A 25509-nucleotide genomic window follows, 5' to 3' on the forward strand; every position below is an offset into this window, starting at 1 on the left:
GACTGCTTTTCAAAATTCACATTCTATTTTGAATTGCAGAATCTGCAAAAAATAAGTGTAGATTGTTCTTTTGTTTCATGTTTTTTATTTAGTAATGCATTTTAGAAGCTACATCATACATTTGCATGTTTCCCAGAATACAAAATAATAAACAATTTACACAGTTTTAAATATTAAGAATCAAGCATATGTAAAATTTTAAACTGATTAATTTGTGTAAATTTAGTGAAACATATAATTCAGGGCAGTACTAAATAAAAAACAAAACCCCTCTTTTGGCTGTCATTCATTGCATGCTTTTCTGGATTCCATCAACATTTCTGCCATCATTGTTCCGTTGACCCCATGTTTAACATGCACATCTATCTTATAATTAGATTAGAAAGGCAGAATCAGTTTTGGAAAAACACACTAAGCTTCAATTAATGCTAGGTTATCATGCCTGGTGACAGGTAGCAAATATAAACACATCCTAATGAGATTGTGTGCCTGGCCTGCTTCATATAAACCCAGCGGTAGCCTAATTATCATAAACAGCTGTTGATTAATTGATTGATCAGTTTAAATCTGCACTCCTCATCTCCCCGCGGTTGTTTGCTTTAAAGAAACCGTGGAGTGAGCCTGTAATAATTTCTTCTCTTGGTTGAACAGGCAGAAGCATATAGGCTCCTGACAGGAGTTATAAGTTTGTCTGCCGGGAGCCTGTCGCACAGCGGAGGTGTCCGTGTTCTGACAGGACAGACAGCTGTCATCCATGCATGGCCCCCATTGTTCTAGCAAGGCTTTACACCCACGCTATTTTTAAGAAGCGCTAGGCTCCAAGGGAAAATGCTGTAATGGAGAGAGCTGGGTGACGATAGAGGAGGAAAAAAGAGCTTGCCTTCATTTTACCACAGCTCACCTGTCACAGGCTTGCTAGAGAAACCCAGCTGATATATTCATAATGAGGAGCATACAGAAGACAACATCAGCTGGACTAGTAGATAACACTAGTTTGCACATGGGGAGAAATATGGGCTGCATCCCTTTTCCCATATTTCTTTGACACACTAAAATTATGGTGATAGGAAGGTACCTACTTTTCAATATGTAGTGTCATATGTAGTAATATATTTGATTTTTTTTTTTCAGTATATTTAATGCATGTTAAATTAATTAATCAAGCTTATCAGTTATTGATAGGAATGTTTGAGGAATATCTATAAACCTTCAACATCCGCTTCAAACATTACAATGCTCATGATAACTTTCATTAATTCTGCAAAAAGTAAATCCACTTCACCAGCTAATTACTCTTCCACAGCGATGCCATAGAAATATACAGAGCTACCGCAAAAACATACGTTCAAATACAAAATTCTAAAGATGGCTGCATGTGCTCTACAGCGCTGCCTTGCAATCTGGAGACCTATAGCGTGCTATTTTCAATGCATTAGGATTTAGGATGTACTAATCCAATTCTTGCATTTACCATGTATGAGAACATGTATGCTGATGTGCATGCACATGAGCTTGTGTGGTTCATGTGCACACGTTGTGTGTTAATTATAGCGCCTGTCTGCTAGCTGCTCCTTTACTGAGCCACTTGACTAGCACAATACAGCTTCTTCTGGATAATGCGTTCACACACTCTATCATTACCTCAGCTGCTGATGTAAGAACAGCAGGCTTGAGTCTTGACTTTGTGATGCAGATGCTCAGTGAGCAGGAACAGTGTGAAACTCCATGTCACACTGAACTTGTGCTTGTAGAGAGAGCTGTAGAGAAGCTGTTGTTACTATAAAAATCATTTATATTTTCCATGTTATCGAACACTTTTGTAGCATTTACATTTTTTCGAATGCACTTTTAATATCAGTCAAAAAAAGTGTGTATGTCTGAACATTTATTTGATTTACTTTTTATTTTATATTTTATGGCCATATTCCACCAACAGACTGCATTTCACATTATGAAGCAGGTCAATTTAAAAAAAAAAATGTTTGCAGTCATATGTTAATGTGCCCATGGTTCTAACACAAATCTGACCATTTATGACCCATTTTTTGCATTTACTTTCTATATATGCTCTGGGTGGACTTTGTAGAGCATTGAGTGAACATTAGAGTGTCTGCATGGTGCAACATATTTTATTAAGTTAAAAAGAGCAAGAAAAGTCAAATTTTCCATGAAATTGAAATATGTGGAAATGTATTGCACTTGTATCTTTTGAAACAATCTTAAAACAATCTAAATTGACTGATTGCAATCAGAGAGTGACCAATCAACATCTTTCATACAGCAGCTTTTCATAATGAAGCTCTTTGCCTGATATACTGTAGAGGATTACTGTAAAATGTGCATTACGTCTAGCTTCATAAAATCCTCTCCACTGCCTGTTTTGTCTCAGTAAATTGGCCGCAACTGGTGTATATATGGTTGATCTTTAAAGACTACAGGCATCTAGTTGTCATTCAAATGCTCTGGACCAATCAGCTGTCAGCTGATTGATTTATGTGGACAGGGTGGGGGATCTGTGCAAAAGACCTCACCCCCGCGGCTTTCTTTTGAAGTATTGGTAATGTTCCATATGGCCTTCCAGGATTCTATATATACTGTACAATTAAAAGGGTCATAAAAACGTAGATTCATTCAACAGTGAAACACCACTGTGTTTTGCTCTGAGATGCTATGAACTATTTTACCAAAAATTTTATATTGTAGACGAAAATCAAACAATATTGTGGATAAAATGTAAGTCACATAATGTTTACTTTTTGTTAATTGAATTGTATAAAATCAGTATCATTTTCAGTCATGCTGATATTTAGGGAAAACAGCACTCTGCTTGTGTGATTTTGCTTAAATATATCATGTGTTATAAATATTAAAAAACAAGAACTCGTATAGGGGAATTTTTTTTTTGTCTTCATATCTCAAATTTTGGGAGTATTTTTTTTAATTTTGATGGCATTTTTGCTCAATTAATTTCTGACCCTGCTTCTTATAATCCAAATTTAAATTTTACAGGCTGCAAACAAATAATAGCAGCTCATGTTAACCTGTTTCACCTTGTAAACAAATATACAAAAACACAATGTTCTTCTCAATCTCTGAAGTGTAGTCCATTGTACACAACTTTTTGCGCTCTGTTGATTGAAGGTATTAAAAGCAGCCAATCAGTGTAGATGCATTTTGGGAGTTTTTATTCTGATTGTATTATATAACTATTCAAGTGCTTCGATCAGGTCACTAACACTGGTGTGCCCAAATATTTTTTCACTAACATTAATTTTCCATCATGAACGCAACTTAAATGGTTGTACTCTGCAGCCCTGAATTACATTGTGACACAAAACAATGTGCACTGTAATGTATCGCTCAAACGTTTTTTTAGAAGGATATGTTAATTTAAGCAAGCCACTGTAATCTGTATATAAATAATATTTATATAGAGTAGATAAATGCTTGCTTTAGGTAGCGATGAGATGTAAAAACAGGGATAAGGTCAGAGATTTGTTGTTGGGGACCTTCATATACAGGGTTTATTAAGTGGGCTAAATAGGGTTAGCTTGTGTAATACAATGGAATGAAATGGAATGCAGATCTGCAGTATTTTTCCAACAAAAATGTACTTGCAAAGTTAGTACTGCACCTGTTTTATTGAAGAAATATCAGAAAAACAAATCACTTGTAAAGCCTTTTTATGAATCTATGGGAAAATGATGATGTTGGATACCTCTTTATTTCATAAAAAAGAATGAATGGTTTGAATTGATTTTCACACGCTTGTTGTATTTTCAAAGCAAAGGTGAACTTGACAGTTCGACATCTCTTCTTTATCAGTTTGCTGAGTGATGATCACATGGTCAAGTGTTTGGAGAGCAAACTGGTGGAGTGTGTGCTTCAGAGAGATGCCGTTGAAGTTGGTCAGTGATATTTTAAATAGGCTTGTGTCAGTGCTGGAAAAGAGCGTAGGCTGGTATAACAGATGTTATACTACAACTCCAGGAAGAAATTAATTTTTATGTATTTTCTAGGGCTGCAACAACTATAAAATCGATAATAATCGATAATGAAAATCATCGACAGCGATTCTCATTATCTAGTAGTCGGGTCTGCACACCGTGCACGGAAGACTTCCTTCAGTCGAGTCAAATTACAGCACTGAATAATGCATTTCTATAGACAAAAATGCATCTAAAAATAGTGGAGGAAACAGATTGAGCAGCTGCAGGAAAGGTACGAGATCCAAGCTGATCAAAACATTGAATTCTTTATTTTAAGCTTCAAGCTAATGCATTAGCGTAATGGCTTGCCCTGTCAGGTGCTTTGACAGATGCATGTGCGTCCTGAGCGCAGAACATTCATTCTACGTCTAAATCCTTATCTGTGAATGTGACAAATTCACACGAGCATTTACATTTTGCATAAAGATATTCAGCGCATTTTTCTGAAATATCTGTTGTTTAAAGTTAAATTTAGATTTAAAAGTCAACATATCATTCAAGTATTTTATGAGAGTAGTAACTGTAAAGGGATAACAACATGTAATTGAATATAAATGTAAGACGTTTCTTACAGCCTATTTAAAGAAATGACAGTAAGAGGTGATTGTGTGTGAATTTGTATGTTCCTGCAGAACATTTATCTTGCCTGTTGGTTAACTCCAAATTTGTGTTTTACTTTATTATCTTTATTACTATCTTCATTTTTAGTGTAGAGTAGAGATTTAAACTATATTCACTATATACATTGCTAAAATTATTAGACATTCAGTGCTTCCCACACATAGATTTTACTTGGGCGGGCCGCCCACGTATAATAACGGCCGCCCAAGTATATTCGGAGACACATTTTTGCTTTTATTATTTTTATCTGCGCAAGTTAATGAAACCATCCACGATCGATTAACTTGTCGTTTCGTACCTACTCGTTATGTGTGCATCAGAACTGTTTACTCCCGCTGACATTCAAACGGGCGCTGCATGTTGCAAAGTCACAAGGAGGCGCTGTTGCGCGTTCTACACATAGGTTCTACAAGCTCGCGCAACAGAACTTCAGACTGCTTCAAAGTGATTCTCAATCAATGAAAAGCGCAGATTTATGCCAAGCGATTGCTAATGAACTCATGTTGATGAATTATTACAATGTCTACCTTATGGCCTTTATATAAAATGTTTTAGACGATTGTAAGAATCTGAAGGATCAGCCTTCTTTTGGGCATTATTGGTATTTTGGTTACACTATAAATTATATTTAATTTGATTTCCATTTAATTCATAGTAAATTATTGTAGTCTCCCCCACAGGAAGACAAGACTAAGAACATTATTTGACACATATATTATTCATTTTATAAATTTTACTAGTAAAATCTGTGTCCCATTCGCTGAGAGAGACACTATATGACAGCAAGGAGAACATAGGAAAATGTAAACCATTTAAATGCTGTAATTTTGCATAATTTACAATGCATAATAATACATAATATTAGTATGTAAATAAATGTAATATGTAATTCAAATTAATTTCAATAAATAAAAATACTGTTAAAAATCACACATTGTTTGTTTGTCACATGTAGTAGACCATTTTTGTGCCGTGGGTAATAGGAGGATTTTTCGCCCGGCTGCCACCGCAAGTATATTTCAAACCTGTGGGAAGCACTGACATTTGATATGTATGGTTTGTGCCACAGGTCAGGGCAGCCTAAACTTGTCAGTATTGGTGCTAAACTCATTTTTCATGTTTTTGTGTAATGGTTAATCCACCAGTATGTGTAAACTCTTTAGTTACAGCATTCTAAAGCTACAATATATTTATTGTTATGCATGAATTTTTTATTTTACTATTTTACAAGAAAAGCAGGAAAAAGTAAAACATAGTTGTTGTTTTTTTTTCCAGATGCCCAATTACAGTCAATAAAAACAGAGACTGTTAAGCTTTTTTTAGATATTATGTGTGAATATTATTTAGAAACTATTCAGTTGTTTCGGGTTTGTTATTTTCCTAGTAAATGGCAATAACATTTTTAGCTTTAAACAAGTTTTTGATAGAATCCTAAAATATTTGTGTTCTCTCTTAATTTTGACAGGTAGTTTACAGGTAAATTAAGCACTGCATGTTTTTATAGCATTCAATTGGCACATTTGTTTGAAGTACATTGGGTAGGATGTTATACTGTGTTTTTTGTCAGTAAAATAAAATAATCGGCCAAAATAATCATTAGTTGCAGCCCTAGTATTTTCAATAGATTATTATTATTATAATACAAATAATTACAAAATTAATTTCTTATTAAAAATTTGGTAACACTTTACAATAAGGTTCATTTGTTAACATTAACTAATAATGAACTGCACTTATACAGCATTTATTAATCTTTGTTAATGTTAATTTCAGCATTTACTAATGCAATATTAAAATCTTGTTAACATTAGTTAATGCACTGTGAACTAACATGAACAAACAATGAACAACTGTATTTTCATTAACTAACCTTAAGGAAGATTAGTAAATACAGTAACAAATGTATTGCTCATGTTTAGTTCATGTTAGTTAATACATTAACTAATGTTTAACTAATGAACCTTATTGTAAAGTGTTACCAAAAATTTTCTAGCAGAGTTTGTCATCATAGTGGTTCACATATGCAAATTTGGTTTGATTGCTTATAGTTGGCATTGCATAGAAAGAGAACATGTTGCCAAGGTGTCTTGATGGGGTAGACAGCATATGACAGTTATAGTGATCATATAGTATGAAGTGAAGAAATAACTTTGAAGATACAGTAGATCATTCTGCACTATAGTTTAGTAAGCTGTCAGCTCCACCCTCTCTTTTTCTTTCTCCCTGTCTCTTTTTCTTATGCTCACTGTCCTACACTTCAGCAATAAAACGGAGAAGAGCAGGTCATAACATTAAGTCTCTAAGAGCTAAGAAATACAACATTGTGTGAATTTGCCCTTTGGGAGTTTTGAAAGTGCTGTTTCCAGTAATTTAAGCCTTTAGTGAGACCAGTTGGTGGTTTCTTCTGACTTAACCAGAGTTGTTTTATTCTTGCTGCAACAAATCCTATCTGTCCAACATAGACAGTAAAAAGATTACATGATCTGTGGTCTATGGCCACAAGCAGAACTGAATGTCTCAAAGACTTCTTTAAATACAAATGTTTTGTAGCACAGCAGTGGGAAGTCTGATTCATTTTAGTGAATCGGTTCATTTGGAAATTATTTTTTTCTTGTAGGACAATGTCACTGTTTTTATTAAGCCATGTATTTTTTATATATATACAGTATCTCACAGAAGTGATTACACCCCTCACATTTTAGTAAATATTTTATTATATCTTTTCATGTGACAACACTGAAGAAATGACACTTTGCTGCAATTGTATAACAGTGTAAATTTGCTGTCCCCTCAAAATAACTCACCACACAACCATTAATGTCTAAACCGCTGGCCACAAAAGTGAGTACACCCCTAAGTGAAAATGTCCAAATTGGGCCCAAAGTGTCAATATTTTGTGTGGCCACCATTATTTTCCAGCACTGTCTCAACCCTCTTGGGCATGGAGTTCACCAGAGCTTCACAGGTTGCCATTGGAGTCCTCTTCCACTCCTCCATGATGGCATCATGGAGCTGGTGGATGTTAGAGACCTTGCGCTCCTCCACCTTCCGTTTGAAGATGCCCCACAGATGCTCAATAGGGTTTAGGTCTGGGGACATGCTTGGCCAGTCCATCACCTTTACCCTCAGCTTCTTTAGCAAGGCAGTGGTTGTCTTAGAGGTATGTTTGGGGTCATTATCATGTTGGAATACTGCCCTGCGGCCCAGTCTCCGAAGGGAGGGGATCATGCTCTGCTCATTCATGGTTCCCTCAATGAACTGTAGCTCCCCAGTGCCAGCAGCACTCATGTAGCCCCAGACCATGACACTCCCACCACCATGCTTGACTGTAGGCAAGACACACTTGTCTTTGTACTCCTCACCTGGTTGCCGCCACACAGGCTTGACACCATCTGAACCAAATAAGTTTATCTTGGTCTCATCAGACCACAGGACATGATTCCAGTAATCCATGTCCTTAGTCTGCTTGTCTTCAGCAAACTGTTTGCGGGCTTTCTTGTGCATCATCTTTAGAAGAACTTCCTTCTGGGATGACAGCCATGCAGACCAATTTGATGCAGTGTGCAGCGTATGGTCTGAGCACTGACAGGCTGCCGCCCCACCCCTTCAACCTCTGCAGCAATGCTGGCAGCATTCATACATCTATTTCCCAAACACAACCTCTGGATATGACACTGAGCACATGCACTCAACTTCTTTGGTCGACCATGGCGAGGCCTGTTCTGAACCTGTCCTGTTAAACTGCTGTATGGTCTTGGCCACCGTGCTGCAGCTCAGTTTCAGGGTTTTGGCAATCTTCTTATAGCCTACACCAGCACTTCTCAAAGTCCGGACTCCGGTCCGGATCCGGACCCGGAGGGGATTCAATCCGGACCCGCCTCCATTTCGTATTTCAACAGCAATAATTGTGTGTAAGGGATTAAAAGTCTGGATTTCCTACTTTGATAAACGCATGTCAAAATAATTTGTTTAGTGTTTTATGTCTTTTTGGAGATGGTCCGAAATTAAAGCGAAGGCGAGATATTTAAAGTTTTCCTCCGTGATTCAGTTGCCATGACATCCAGTGAGCATATAGGCTACTTTTGATGTAATTGGGTGCGAGTTGCGCGACGCGACACTTCACGCGCAGTAAGCGTTTGAATGGGTGTGGAGCAGTGGTTCTCAACCTGCGGCCCGTCACAAATGTAAATGCGGCCCGCGATATGCCGACCACAATAATAATAATAATAAATAAAAAATTAGCATACAATTTATTTTTGTTTTAAAATTTAAATTAAAGTGAATTAAAAAAATATAAATGAGCTATAATGCTTTATTTGTCATATAAAATAATTTTGGTGAGCATTTATTATTTTCAGACATCAGCCAATGTAGGCTAATGACGCAATCACTCAGTTAACGAAACAAACACAAGTGCGCGCTTAGGAAGAGTTCAAACAGTAGCCATTAATTTTGTAAATTTAAGCCTCAAAATGGTCAAATTTGTTATTAAAGGAGAAAAACTAAATGTGGAAGATAAAATGAAGGAACACAAGCAAACAAGAAGAGTCGCAGCATCAGCAGTAAAGGTAAGAAGAATGGAAGAATCAGTTTGCTGTTAATGAGCAAGATGGGCAGCCTTCCTGTTTGCTCTGTAGTAAAGTAGCCTACTTGATAAGCAAAACCTACAATTTCAAAAGAATGAACTGTGAATTCGATGTGTTTGATTGATGTATTTTAAATCAGTAAAAATAACCGCATCAGCGCACCCGCGGCTGGATGAGCCCAACTCGGCCGCGCGCTAGCGGATCCGATGCTCCGCGAGGGATTGCGACATGACAGAAAGCTTGATATCGTCAGAGATTGTAATTAGCCTACAGTGCGCTCATTGTTGTTTGTAAAAAGAGCTGAGTAATATTTGCTTATTAAGGCGTTTATGTGATTGTTTGGTGACTATTGTGATGCTGTTGAAGAGAGTCATAAAGTCATACAGAATTAAATAGCAACTTAAAGTGATTGTATATACAGTTTGTGTGTTCATTGAGCATTACTGATTATTATTGTAAAGCTAATGTCAGTAAGTTAGTTTTTATTTGTTATTTATTGTGTGCAACATCTAAGTATAATAATAGTATTATCTGCTAATACCATAACATTAAATCTGATTGGTTTGCATTGGTGACGTCATATGTAAATTATATGCGGACCGTGAGACTTGCACTTGGACCATTGTGCGGCCCACTGGGAAAAAAGTTTGAGAACCACTGGCCTACACCATCTTTATGTAGAGCAACAATTCTTTTTTTCAGCTCCTCAGAGAGTTCTTTGCCATGAGGTGCCATGTTGAACTTCCAGTGACCAATATGAGAGAGTGAGAGCGATAACACCAAATTTAACACACCTGCTCCCCATTCACACCTGAGACCATGTAACACTAATGAGTCACATGACACCGGGGAGAGAAAATGGCTAATTGGGCCCAGTTTGGACATTTTCACTTAGGGGTGTACTCACTTTTGTGGTCAGCGGTTTAGACATTAATGGCTGTGTGTTGAGTTATTTTGAGGGGACAGCAAATTTACACTGTTATACAAACTGTACACTCACTACTTTACATTGTAGCAAAGTGTCATTTCTTCAGTGTTGTCACATGAAAAGATATAAAATATTTATAAAAATGTGAGGGGTGTAAAACTAATAATGATATTTAAAATGATCTTGCTCATAAGATGACAGCCTTTGGTGGTTCCCGTATTTGATAACTAACAAACTGACATTGTGTCTTTTTCCAATTCCCTTTTCTTTTTAAGGATGTCTAAAACTGGATAAGTTACATATAGAGAGCTAAGTGAAGGAATTAGCAAATAAAATGGATGTAAGATCTTTCTTTCATCAGGCTAATGTCTGCTCTCTATTTTAAGTCATCTGGGTAAACAAGTTTCTTCAGGACGACGACCTGTTCTGGGGCCTGTAATTTCTCATTCACTGGTTTGGCACACTGACAGGATGGGTAATAACTGGCTGGGACACTCTGTGTCTGTCTCATTTTTTTTCTCTTTCTGTCTAGTAAAGTGAGCTTTTGTGGAACAGTAATGTGGTTAATAAACACAGAACTACTACTTCATAGTCATGCAGTTATAAAAACGTAATCACAACACTTAGAACATGCCAACCAATCACAATCAGGAATTTTACATTTCTGTAGTAAAACTGCATTTAAGAAACCATTCATAATACAGCATGATTCTAATAATGGTAACAATTATATGTTCACACCAACATTTTAAATTATATTCACTGTAATCAACAGTAAAGACCATCAGGGGCAGTGCTGGTTGGGTCTGGGGTTGCTATGGTGAGAGTAGGGGGAGTGTCATATAGCCAGATGGAGGGAGAATTTCCCCTGCTGCTGTGTGAAGCTCCAGTGATGGTGGAGGAAACATTTGAACCTCAGATGATGAGCTAACTGATACACATAATAGTCAGTATGGGGTAGCTATGTAATAGGGGTTATGGCGGTATTCATAATCCAAAGGAATGGGGGTTTTCATCACTGTAAATACCAGTATCTGGCATAATATCCAATTTTCAAATATCTTGGAATAATTTTTTGTTTTCCTCTGAGATAAGCATTTGAAGTCTATGAGGTATTCAAAGTTTAATAGTGATGTGCTTTACTGTAATGACAAACTTTTTTACAAAATACTCATGTGGCTTTGAATTTGACATTTAAGGGTGCAATGTGTAAATTTTAGCAATTGCAATTGCAACCAACAGCTCAGTCCACCACTTACCCCTCCCTTTTGTAGCACATAGAGAAGCTACGGTTGCTGACACAGGACAAAGATGTCGTTGCCTGAGACAGCAGAGAGTAGTCAGTCAAGCAATGAAGTTTCTTCTTGCTTCTAACAAAGAACAATCTCTGCTTCTAATAAACCAGACGACGACTACTACTGCTGTTACTACTTCTTTGTGCGTATTCAACGTAGTAACAAGGAAGAACAACAACAACGTAGTGACAAAACGTGCTCTGTAGAGTAGTTTGTCTGTTTAGGGCTACTGTAGAAACATGCCAGCGCAAAATGGCGACATTTTACCACAGCACCGCCCCACAATATCAAGCCCCGCCCCCTAGCACCCCCCTGAAAAAATATGTTCCTGCGGCTATCCTAAGGCCAGCTCCATGCCAGGGGGTGCTGCAGCACCCTCAGCTCCCTTACTTCCCACGGTACAGATTACAACAGGACCTGATCTGATCCACCCTCACACTTGTGCTGGTAAAAAGTGAAGGTGTGAAAAATCCCTTTGAAATTCATTGTAAGGACACAATGCTAAAAAATTCTTGGCATTAAAAAAAGCTGTTATATTCACACATTGTTAGATAGATCCTAGACATCCTAGTTGCTTTGCACCTTTTTATTTAACTATTCATGTAATGAATGAATATTTACTCCTGGATCCTGAATAATAGTGAAGGTAAATTTTTCCATCTGAGCATCTTTCTTTGCCAAAGAGTACTAGGGCTGGTTATTGGCAGTTATCTTACAATACAATATAAATCTGTTCCTGTCTATATTGGAGTCTGCATTTAAAATTTGTTTTCTTGTTGAAAAATTTAGATCGCTATATATTTATAAAAACAATTTTTGGGACTCATAACTGTGTTATGGTGCTATGTGAACGTAGCCTATTACTAATTGCTTTATAAGGCAAAATAAATTAAGCAGCTAAGGTCAAGGGTTAAAACACTCTGATTGGGCGTCATTAGCACTCATTTGTAATTTATTACGGTTTCAGATGTCTGCTCTCTGCCTCTTTCTGTCTTTTACTCTCTCTCTCTTTGTCTCTTTCTCCCTGCATGTTTGACAATTAGTTAAGTGTTTGCTCTTTACCAATGATGAATAATTGATCTACTGGTGTCTTAATGATTCATATGCCATCTGTCACAATGTAACGGTTGCATGTGTGAGTCAGGGGCCCATCAAAGAGCCGTGTATCTGCAGCGGGAAGAGAGGGATAATTAACCAGCACTGTCTGGCTAACTGACAGAAGACTGGAAATACCACAATATCAACATTGTGAGGGACGCAGGCTGCTAAAATCTGTGTGATATCATAGAAATCTTGAGAGGATTTGCACATATTGACATTTGGTTTGCAGATCAAATTAGGTGTTTATTTTAAATGGCACAGTGCTCTTAGATTTTAAATTTAGGTTGGGATCTGCAAACGATTATGTTGGCTAACAGAGATTATACCACCCACAGGCTTTGTATGCCTTTTTTTTTAGAATTGTCAGTGTTTGCTAAGGCAAGCATCATTATTTCTGGATTTGGACAAGCACATACTGTATTTGCTATGGACATTAAATTATTAAAATTATGCAAATGTTGAGAAAAGTTGTTCTATTACTTTTCTAAGTGATCAAACTTCACCTAGTGGGTGATGGGCCGTATTACAGAAACTTTTGTCTTAAGTCTTAAGTGAAGTTCTGACAAATTCTGACAAAGTTTCTAACTGAAATTGTTGTATTGTTTCTGTAATATGACCCCAGAATATCATGGAGATTTGCAATGCATATCATAGGTTCGGTTCCCAGGGAACACACAAAGGGCCAGATTTACTAAACGGGGCAAATGAGAGCGCAATTCCACAAATGTGCCGATGGGAGTGGCAAGTTTTGTGCATGATCTACTGCTGATGCGCAAATTAAAGAACACAGACACAGTCAAATCGTTTACATAATGACCAACGCAATCTACATAGTTCGGTTCGTTTGGTTCATTTGGTCCGGACCAAAAAAGAAAAAAAACATTTAGTCCTGGTCCGATTAGCGTTCAGATTGGCAATCTTATCACTGAACCAAAAGATACGGAACCTAAATTCAAAGGGATATGTTCACAACCTGATTGGTCGGATTTTATGACGTATTGCCTATTTTGAGATGGAGCTTACCGAACATCCAAAACAATGCTGTGTGCTGAGATAAATGCACTTGTTGTGTGTGCGTAGCCTGCATATGATGGTATTTTGGCCAACTGGGAACTTGTGAAGAGCTTATAAAATGTGTAAAGGAGTCAAAACAGCGGCGGGAATCCCTCCAATCTGCTGCGTGGAGATGCATGTCTGATGCCTATGACGAGAAAAAAACTATATGCGTGAGGATTCTGTCCTTTTTAGGGTCTCATCTTCCTGTTTTTGGTTCGTTTACATGTCTTTGGTCCGTGTTGCGTTCATATATCATTCAAACCGCACCAGAGTTCGTTTGGAAGCGGACCGAGACCCATCTTTTCAGCGGGCTCGGTCCGCAGGTTCTGTGCGCAAAAAGATGGCAGCGTTCACACGTTTAAATGAACCGCAATAACAGAGCAATCTCACCAGGGTTTGTTTTAATCGAACCAAACATGACAAGTGTGAACACACCCCTTAGTGTTGGGTCGCAAATAAGTGCGGGTCGGGTCGATAGGTGCAACTTGTTACATGTAATATACAGATAAAGTCTTCCTCTGGCATTCCATAGAAATGAATACGAGTGAAAAAATTTCTTCCTTCTACCACGCGCTCTATGTTCTCTGCAGTGTCTCCTCCTAACAGCAACAATTGTAGCCATGTCGCAAAATGGGTTAAGATATACTTTTTTTGGGCGTTAAATAATTGCGCAAACATTAGTAAATCGCGTTGCATGATTCATTTAAATACTCTCCTCCCAAAAATTTTGCGTCTGAAAGGGAAACTCCTACAAATACGTATGCAATAAGGTCATCCGCAAAAACAACTCCACGCCTTTTCAGCGCTAATTTTGCACTGCGTGTCTTTAGTAAATCCCGACAGTATTTTTTTTATGCCAAAAGAGGGTTTGCGCTGGCGCAAGCTGTTAGTAAATCTGGCCCAAACTAATGATATTTTTTTCTATAAGTCAGTTTGGATCTGCAAATTGTGTAAATATAAGGACAAGAAACTAAATTTTAAGATGTATACAGAGATTCAAGATAATATCTAATAAGTTTTATGCAACAGTATCGTATACAGTTTTGTTACTCAAGTAAATGTATATTGGATTTTTAGATATTTTTGTATATTTAAAGTGTGGTTCTATTCGCAGAGCTTAATCCTGCGTGTTAATCATTAGTATGAACTTTGGCTATACAGCATGCTCACATGAATCCCAGGAAGCCCATTCGGTTTTTATGGAGATCTTGTGGTCTTTTGTTAGTGGTAAAATGTCGTACTGTTCATTCAGTGCCAGGGAATTGTCTTCACACCAGCTTTGTGTTCCTGACCCGCCTACACACAATATTGTTTTCAGAGAAAACAGTCAAGATCTCTCTCTTTCCTCTCAACCTCCTCTCAAAGTGAGGAATGATGCTTTCCTTGCATGAAATTTGTGTTCTCTCTTTCTATACATATGAATGCATCTTTGCATTAGGCTTAGAGAGCCTTTGTCTTTAGGCAGTAATAGTTTGTAAATGCTAACATTATAAACACAAGCTGTTATGAATTATGTAAGCATAATTGAACATGTGCTAATGTTACATAATTTGTACTGATGGATCCATCACAATGCTTGCAGGGCACATGATCATTTTATAAACTTTTCTCAACAGATTTCTTAGTGAAAACTATCATTCTGCCACTTATATAAATGCAACAAATAATGTTGTCAGATATCATGCATTACATTTTCCATCTAATTTCTTATCCTTTAAAAAAAATTAAACATTTTTCTGATTGCATCCTTTGTGCCATTGCGATTTAGAGACTCCCCGCAAATGTAGGAGCAATGTTCTCTCTTTCTTTCTTTAGCAGTCTTTCAGTGAAGTCTTTCATCTCATTCCTGTGCTGCTATTTTAATTCTTTCACAGGTCCTAAATAGAATCTCTGACATCCTGCTACCTTGACACCCCAGATGTGACTAATATGCAGGACAATCTGAGATTAATATTCCACTGTTATAAAGCCCTACTGAAAATGATGTGAAAAAAATTGGGTGGGAAATATTCTGTGGCTTGTGCTATGCAGTTATTAATTTCACTATGGGTGGGCTACAGGAGTTGTCTAAAGGTGTAATGAAGTTGTATTTTATCTTTGATGCATCATTTAATACAGGTCTTCATTAAAGGGATAGTTCACCCAAAAATGAAAATTTGATATTTATCTGCTTACCCCCAGGGCATCCAAGATGTAGGTGACTTTGTTTCTTCAGTAGAACACAAATGATGATTTTTAACTCCAAACGTTGCAGTCTGTCAGTCATATAATGCATGGCAATGGTAACAAAATCTATGAGAGTAAATAAAACATGCACCGACAAATCCAAATTAAACCCTGCGGCTCGTGACAACACATTGATGTCCAAAGACACGAACCGATCGGTTTGTGCGAGAAACTGAACAGTATTTATATAATTTTTTACCTCTAATACACCACTATGTCCAACTGCCTTGAGTGCGTGCACGGCATCCAGTGTGTGAGGTGTGTACGTGCTCTGGCGTAGTTTACGCAAGCGCCGGAAGTGATCTCTCGCGTGTATACATCACTCATTGTTGCACAGTGCACAAACATTGTAGGTATGATGGCTAATCAAAATGGTACTTACTTGCGCTTATCTGGATTGTTCAAACCAACTTAAAACTAAAAGATTACATTCTCTCGCGCGTTACCATGTTACCATTGTTACCATGTTACCCCCTGATTTTTGCAACTAATTTTACACTCAACAGGCTTCTATTTGGATGACTGCATTAGCTTTTGCCTATGCTAGCAAGCTCATACATAGAATTTTTAAATGCGATAAAGAAGTTTATGATAAACTATTTTCCTAGTTTTACATTGGTTGTACCACCTGACATGGAAAGTGTACCAACCTACCTATACTTGAAATTTTTATCAGTATTTGAGAGAGATCTACAAACCTTTTCATTTCAAAGCCACAAGGATCATTTGGGGTCCTCTGGATGATGCATGATTATTACCTTGTCAGTTCATAATAAAAGACCCATGTTTGCAGTTGTGCCACCCGGCATTTGAGAATATACAAATAACTGTAACAAAAGTTTTTAAATTATCTCAGCAGATTTAAAACTACTGATATTTATACAGTTTGTTTATGTGAAATGTTTCAAACATAAAATTATGCCATAGTATTTTATTTTGAAACTCTTATTATTAAAACACTGTTTTTCTTAGTTTTCTTAGTATGTTCATTTGTGCGGATGGTTGCGCCACCTGACATTTTGGGGGTTTAAGATACCAAAACATAAAATAATATTTATTATTTGAATGTACTAAAAATTAATTCAAACTAAATAGGTTTTATAGAATAAAGTTTTACATGTCATCATGAATTTATCAAATTATTTTAAAAAGGCAGTAATGCACTTAGACACAAAAATATGCACGTCATGCCATTGACCCATGTATATTTCATTTACACAGTGAAGATATGCAGTGTTTTTTTTTTTATACATTTGATTACTTTATACAATTTATGTAGTACTTATTTCGAGTGCTTGAAGTTTTTCAGGTAGGTCTGTTTCTTTGTTCTATTCTAGTTTGTTGTCCTATTGCTTGTAATGAGTTTCTTTGTTTTTATTTTATCACTGACTGTTTATTTGTCTTCAGTAAGCTTGAGAGGTTTTTATATATATATAAACTATATACACTAGTCAACATTTGAAGTGGATCAAAACCTTTCATCAAAGTTGTCCTAATACCTTATTCTTAGGTCAACTTAGTTCTTAGGACAACTTTGATGAACTTTTTTGATCCACTTCAAATGTTGACTATATATAACTATATTGTTATATATCATTATCGTCAAATAAAATTACTCATATCGTGATATAAGATTCATATAGCCCACCTGACTCCATACAAAGTCACTCTCATCTGACGCTCTCAGTTTTCCTTTATGTGTCTTCCTCTTTTTTGTGTGTCTTGTGTTCATGCACCTCACTCATCTCGGTGCGGTGGAATGGGATGGAGTTTAATTAGCCAACAACAGGAGTGCCACGTGAACTGGGCTATGACAGAATCCATAATTTTTAGCTTTGGTTGAGATGTTGGAAAGGACGGTTCATCCCAGGTTACACACATGGCATCCAGTGGGTAGCTGTCAGAAACCGAATGCCGACAAAAGCTTAGCACACACTAATGCTCCTCTCATTTCCCTCCAGGCTGCATCTCAGATGAGTTGCCGTTTCCTGTTAGGTGGCACAGCAAATAAAGGACAACATTAGCATTTTATAATGAGCCATGCCCTTGATGGGTTCCCTCTGAGAGAAGAGGGATTCTATTCATTCTAATCAGACCAACAATAATCATATCACATTATTACAAGGCCCTTTTCTGGCCTGCATCCTAGGAGGATGGTTACGATGATCCGCACAGCAATGATCAATCAGGAAAATGTATCTGTGAATTCTCATCTTCTCTTTGGATTGTCACCACCAGCATATGTTGTGTTTTAGATGCATGTATGTGTAAGTGTATGTATGTATATTTGTGTGTAAATACAACCTGAATTACGGAAATGTTGGGACGTTTTTAAATTTAAATAAAATGAAAACTAAAAGACTTTCAAATCACATTAGCAAATATTTTATTCACAATAGAACATAGATAACCAATGTTTAACCTGAGAAATTTTACAATTTTATGCACAAAATGAGCCCATTTCAAATTTGATGCCTGCTACAGGTTTCAAAATAGTTGGGACGGGGGCATGTTTACTATGGTGTAGCATCTCCTCTTCTTTTCAAAACAGTGTGAAGATGTCTGGGCATCGAGGTTATGAGTTTTGGAGTTTTGGTGTTGAAATTTGGTCCCGTTCTTGCCTGATATAGGTTTCCAGCTGCTGAAGAGTTTGTGGTCGTCTTTGACGTATTTTTCTCTATAGGTGAAAGATCTGGACTGCAGGCAGGCCAATTCAGCACCCGGACTCTTCTACGACAAAGCCACGCTGTTGTAATAGCTGCAGTATGTGGTTTTGCATTGTTCTGCTGAAATACAGGCTTTCCCTGAAACAGATGTCATCTGGAGGCTCCCCTATTCTAGTGCCTTCCAAAACATGCAAGCTGCCCATACCATATGCATTTATGCACCCCCATACCATCAGAGATGCTGGCTTTTGAACTGAACGCTGATAACAGGCCAGAAGGTCTCCCTCCTCTTTAGTCCGGAGGACACGGCGTCTGTGCTTTCCAACAAGAATATCAAAGTTGGCCTTGTATGACCATAGAACACTTTTCCACTTTGAAACAATTCATTTTAAATGAGCCATGGCCCATAGGACATGATGGCGCTTCTGGACCATGTTCACATATGGCTTCCTTTTTGCATGATAGAACTTTAGTTGGCATCTGCAGATGGCACGGCGGATTGTGTTTTCTGACAGTGGTTTCTGGAAGTACTCCTGGACCCATTTAATAATGTCATTGACGCAATCATGCCGATGAATGATGCAGTGTCATTTGAGGGCCCGAAGACCACGGGCTTCCAATAAAGGTCTTCGGCCTTGTCCCTTACGCACAGAGATTTCTCCAGTTTCTCTGAATCTTTTGATGATGTCATGCACTGTAGATAATGAGATTTGCAAAGCCTTTGCAATTTGACGTTGAGGAACATTGCTTTTAAAGTATTCCACAATCTTTTTATGCACTTTTTCACAGCTCTGCCCATCTTTACTTCTGAGAGCCTCTCTAAGACAACTTTTTTGAGACCTGTAGCTGGCATCAAATTTGTAATGAGCTCATTTAGTGGATAAAAATGTAAAATTTCTCTGTTTAAACATTTGTTATGTTCTATTGTGAATAAAATATTGGCTCATGTGATTTGAAAGTTTTTTTAGTTTTCATTTTATTCAAATTTAAAGAATGTCCCAACATTTCCAGAATTTGGGTTGTATGTATTAGACTTTTTATAACTTTATTTTGGTTCTTGCAATTCAATATTATTGGATTTGTATGATAAATTACTTGTGATTATTCCTCATTTGTAAGTCGCTTTGGATAAAAGCACCTGCTAAGTGATTAAATGTGTAATCTGCATAAAGCAGCCAGGAAATTCATGCTGGTCTTTTCAGCAGGGTTTCTAAAGCATGCAGGAGTCCAGGTGTTGTAAAGAGTGTACAGAGATCTTTTTTTTCAGATAACCCTTAGCTTTTTTATTTTTCTATGTTGTATCCTGCCCCCTCCACACTCACCTATTCGGTGCCATCACTCTTTGTGCCCCCTGAAAACTCACACATACTGAATTTACTTGGCTATGTAAATTAGGACATACCATAGACCAGCGATATTCAATTAAAGTTCCAAGAGCTCTGGTTTCCTTCCCAGATTCTTTCCCAGCAAAGGTCCGGACAATACTTTTTTGTAATAGTTATATATATTTCCATCTGGGCAGCAGTAGTACTTCATAAAAGAAAATACAAATATCCCTAACAGTCAAAATTGTGATCAAAGGTAAGGATATCGGGTCCCGAGTGCCAAAGCAGTGGCGTCTGAGAATTTAAAAAAATTAATATGTCATCAGTTGAGCCCAGTTGGATATGAATATTAAAAGGTAATATCAGATGTTTTATCAGGCTATTGTTATTTTTACATTTAGAAACCTATGCAAGGCAGAAGGCCATGTGACTGATAAAAGGTACTATATGGAGGCTCAGGGTTTTCTTCTTGAAGTCTGGACCATTTTTATATTTTGCTTAAAATAATATCTCTACTAAAAACAAACAAACAACGTACATAAAATTCTCTCATTATGAGCAAAGTTAACTAGCAATATCAGTTTTAAGTTTTAATGGTCTTTCCTTGCCATCTACAAATAATTTTACCAATTATAACATTGTTTATTATGAAATGCTCTTAAAGGTCCCGTTCTTCGTGATCCCATGTTTCAAACTTTAGTTAGTGTGTAATGTTGTTGTTAGAGTATAAATAAAATCTGTAAAATTTTAAAGCTCAAAGTTCAATGCCAAGCGAGATATTTTATTTAACAGAAGTCGCCTACATCGAACGGCCAGTTTGGACTACATCCCTCTACTTCCTTCTTTAATGACGTCACTAAAACAGTTTTTTGACTAACCTCCGCCCACAGGAATACACAAGAGTTGCGTTTGTAGAGTGTGTTTGTCGCCATGTCGTCGAAACGCTGTTATTTTCATCCCGCAGTCCAATCACCGGGTCTGATTCCGGCTCAAATTGATAGGGTAAAATTAAAGACATGTTTACAGTAACACTGAGCGCGTGCATCTCCACGTTATGGTAAGAGGCGTGACCTTTCCGGGCAAGGAGCGCTAAGCTGCTGTCGAATCACAACACAGGAACAGCTGGCACAATCAGAACTTGTTGCGTATTTCTGAAGGAGGGACTTCATAGAACAAGGAAGTCATCAGCCCGTTTTTATGACAGTGGAAACAGCGGTATACAGATAAGTAAATTATGTGAAAAATACTGTGTTTTTTTACACGCGAAACATGAACACATGTTATATTGCACACTATAAACACAATCAAAGCTTCAAAAAAACATGAAAAACGGGACCTTTAAAGGGTTAGTTCACCCAAAAATGAAAATTATGTCATTAATGACTCACCCTCATGTCGTTCCAAACCCGTAAGACCTCCGTTCATCTTCGGAACACAGTTTAAGATATTTTAGATTTAGTCAGAGAGCTTTCTGTCCCTCCATTGCAAGTGTTTGTACGGTAGACTGTCCATGTCCAGAAAGGTAATAAAAACATCATCAAAGTAGTCCATTTGACATTAGTGGACTTTTTGAAGCATCGAAAATACATTTTGGTCCAAAAATAACAAAAACTATGACTACAATGGAGGGACAGTTTCTAAAGCACACTTAGCGCATCCAAATAAAAACTAAGCTAAGAATCGATTCTGAAATTCTCAGAATCGATCCAGAATCGTTGGAGAGAGGATGCATCGATTGATCGTTTTTTTTTTTTTCTCCCACCCCTAGTGAATATGTTTGTGTGTGTAGGGGACTATAGACCTTACATAGCTCCGTCCCTTTTCAGCGGTGCGCTCATTGTGATCTGTCTTCCGGTTTGTATTTCTACAACATCAAGGTGAGATCTTACGGATTTATGAATGAACTACTCATTTTAAAATTTTCCTAGTCTTCTGACATTTGTTATGACATGTGCTTCATTACAATGCTCATGATAACTTTCGTTAATTCTGCAACAAGTAAATCCATTTCACCAGCTAATTACTCTTTAACAGCAATTCCATAGAAATATACAGGGCTACCGCAAAAAAGTTAAAACACAAAATTCTAAAGACTGCTGCGCGCTTGTTTCTCTGTGGCATAAGGTCTATACACAAAACAAACGAGTGGAATGAAAAACAGAGATGACTCATTGTTCATGCCTGATGAATGTCACCTGCTCTTAGAAGGAAGCTGTGAATCAGAAGTGACCCTTATTAGAAAGTGTGCTGGCTGTCATTCATTGAGAGGCATTACCTCATTAAGGACTACACGCATTTAGCACCGCTGCTCTAATTACTCCCCTTTACCTACAGTGTCACTATGAATCATCACTATTACCATGTCACTAATGATGGAGATTGCATAGTTTACCCAACACCATCATTTACATATTTGTGAAATATTTATATATCCTGCAAAATTGTTGTTTTGTTTCTTCGCCTAACCTATGTTTGTTTTTATTTTGTTAACAGGATTCTGGCCACAGCAGGAGCCCACATGAATATTTCATTAGACCTGCGAACGCTGAGGGCTGTGAGGGTATTACGGCCCCTTAAACTGGTTTCTGGCATTCCTAGTATGTTTGTGAATCTAAATGAAGTTCTTAATCACTCTGTGTAATTTTGTTTGAGAGGAGGATTATTACACTGTGTCCTAATCAGGTGCAAAGCGATAAAACGACAAGACAAATCCAACTCCAACAAGTTACATGCAACAAGGCATTTTGTTTGTTGCAAGAATGTCTGTTTATCTGGGTAGCTGCACAGTAAAATCTCATTGGTCCAAAAACCCACTCCACACATCTGTAACCTATCACATTGCATCTGGTTAGGACACAGTGTTTTTTCACATCTAAAGAAATGAATAGTATATTTTCCAACCTAGGCTCATTGGATAAGCGTTCCTCTACCTACATTTCTGCAAATCTCCAAAAACCAACCTATACATACAATTCACTACAGTTTCCAGCTGAAATGAACACTAGAGGCTGTAAAACACCAATAACTTTTATTCCTTTTCCCTAGGACTGGGTATTAACTCAAATTTCATGATTCAATTTGATTTCAATTCACAAGCTTTCAATTCAGTTTCAATTTGATTCGATATCGATTATTTTGAATATACTGTATATCAGGTACAGTTCATGGCAAATGAAAAAACCTCTCAACTAATGCTGTAAACTATACGGGAAGTCAGTTGGTACAATATTACTATAATATCGTAGGTTTAACTCAACAGTTTTTTTTATACAAACATTTAAATTACACAAAAGGAAGTTTTTTTTATAATAATAAAGTTATTATAGTAAGTTATAATACTCGCATTCATTTTTTGAAAAATAAACGTTTAAATGGTGGCTGTTATAAAAACTTGACAGATTTATTCAAACATACTTTAAACATCAAAATTATATTGAATATGTATTATGTTTCATATATTTTGCAAAATTAATTTTTCTAGCTGACTAACAGGTTTATGGTCACTGAATACAGACCTGCCAACATGTACGCATTTTTTTGTAGCGGGTACGCATTTTGACCTCAAAGTACGCTGGTACGATTTGTCACTCTATCCTACGCAAAAACCCGGTGACTCCTCTGTGCACGCGTAGTACTCAAATCGAGCAAAAGAAAGAGTTCGACCAATCATAGCGCTGGGTTCATTTGCCCAAATAGCAAGCGGGGATGATTGACAAATGCATACAGCCTATCAATAAAAAAAGACTGCAAATCAACAGCAACACAAAATCCCTCGACCCCTCCTTCCACTCCCGCCGTCTCAGTGACTGATTTCTCAAGCGAGGACAGTACAGCAGTCACGGTACTTCTAACTCCTTAAGGTAAACAGGTATAAAATGCTCAAGTAATGTTGAACAACAAATCTAAATAAAATTTAAATCGCTATATGGCTTAGTGATTATGAAAATGTTCTGATGTGTGACTGACTGACAAGCGCGAGTCTGGAGAAACAGGCGTTTATTTATTTATTCTCAGTGTTGAGAAACGTATAGCCTACATGTGTTGCGTATAGCACATTAGTTACTTATGCATTTAAAAGTACCGTTGTCTCAGTGCTGCGCGAGCTCTCTCTTACACAAATGCGCGCGAAGATCATTAACACAACCCCTCCTTATATATTGGACTAACTTCTTGATATTCTTGAATACTCGATACGTTTTGCTCAACTGTTTTCTATAAATGTCTATATTGGCTAACCTTTATTCAGCGAATGTTTGTCTTGTTTATAATTCAAAGACAGCACGTTACAAATAGAAACCCTTTTTTTCTGTGGGATTTAGTATCATATTTGGATATTGGAATAATAAATTAAGTATTTTAAATGAATCACATGTAAACTCAACGTTTACTGTTTTCTAAGGGTTTCTTAATTTTAGACTAGTTTTCATTACAAAACCTGTATAAAAGACTCGACTGTCAGGTTAGTTGTACAGTACAGTCCAAAAGTTTGGAACCACTAAGATTTTTAATGTTTTTAAAAGAAGTTTTGTCTGCTCACCAAGGCTACATTTATTTAATTAAAAATACAGTAAAAAACAGTAATATTGTGAAATATTATTACAATTTAAAATAACTGTGTACTATTTAAATATATTTGACAAAGTAATTTATTCCTGTGATGCAAAGCTGAATTTTCAGCATCGTTACTCCAGTCTTCAGTGTCACATGATCCTTCAGAAATCATTCTAATATGCTGATTTGCTGCTCAATAAACATTTATGATTATTTTCAATGTTGAAAACAGTTGTGTACTTTTTTTTTCAGGATTCCTTGATGAATAGAAAGTTCAAAAGAACAGCATTTATCTGAAATACAAAGCTTCTGTAGCATTATACACTACCGTTCAAAAGTTTGGGGTCAGTAAGAATTTTTATTTTTATTTTTTTGAAAAGAAATTAAAGAAATGAATACTTTTATTCAGCAAGGATGCATTAAATCAATCAAAAGTGGCAGTAAAGACATTTATAATGTTACAAAAGATTAGATTTCAGATAAACACTGTTCTTTTGAACTTTCTATTCATCAAATAATCCTGAAAAAAAATATTGTACACAAATATTTTGTACAATTGTACACATTAAATGTTTCTTGAGCAGCAGATCAGCATATTAGAATGATTTCTGAAGGATCATGTGACACTGAAGACTGGAGTAATGATGCTGAAAATTCAGCTTTGCCATCACAGGAATAAATTACTTTGTGAAATATATTCAAATAGAAAACAGTTATTTTAAATTGTAATAATATTTCACAATATTACTGTTTTTACTGTATTTTTAATTAAATAAATGTAGCCTTGGTGAGCAGACGAAACTTCTTTTAAAAACATTAAAAGTCTTAGTGGTTCCAAACTTTTGGACTGTAATGTATGTAAATATAGCCTACTTGAAATTGCAAACAAAATTTTTTAGTCCATATTAAATATATGAATGCGATTCACTTGTGATTGTCAGTTTGTAGAAGGACACATTATATTAATTGTGAATTAAAAAATGCTTTTGAGCAGGTGTAGTGAAATGTGAAAAACCCATCACACTGGTACTCAAAAAAAATTTTCCAAGGTTGGCAGGTCTGCTGAATAGCTTTTTTGAGGTAAATATAACATTATGTAACACATTGTTCACAAGCTGTTTTATTGGCATCTTTTGGTACATTATAAGTGGTAGCAGTTTAAACT

At 36.6% G+C, this 25509-nt stretch overlaps 1 protein-coding gene across 9 annotated transcripts in view; it reads left to right on the forward strand.

Annotated features, from left to right (window-relative positions):
- The window catches only part of LOC125279483 (voltage-dependent R-type calcium channel subunit alpha-1E), a 166763-nt gene that overhangs the window by 87034 nt on the left and 54220 nt on the right, over positions 1-25509 (forward strand). For all 9 annotated transcript variants that reach the window (XM_048209205.1, XM_048209203.1, XM_048209210.1 and 6 more), the window contains one exon: positions 22287-22390. In XM_048209205.1, the coding sequence (XP_048065162.1) occupies positions 22287-22390 (104 nt within the window). The remainder of the gene's footprint in view (positions 1-22286; positions 22391-25509) is intronic.

This window comes from Megalobrama amblycephala, linkage group LG12 (genome assembly GCF_018812025.1).
Source record: "Megalobrama amblycephala isolate DHTTF-2021 linkage group LG12, ASM1881202v1, whole genome shotgun sequence".
NCBI lineage: Eukaryota > Metazoa > Chordata > Actinopteri > Cypriniformes > Xenocyprididae > Megalobrama > Megalobrama amblycephala.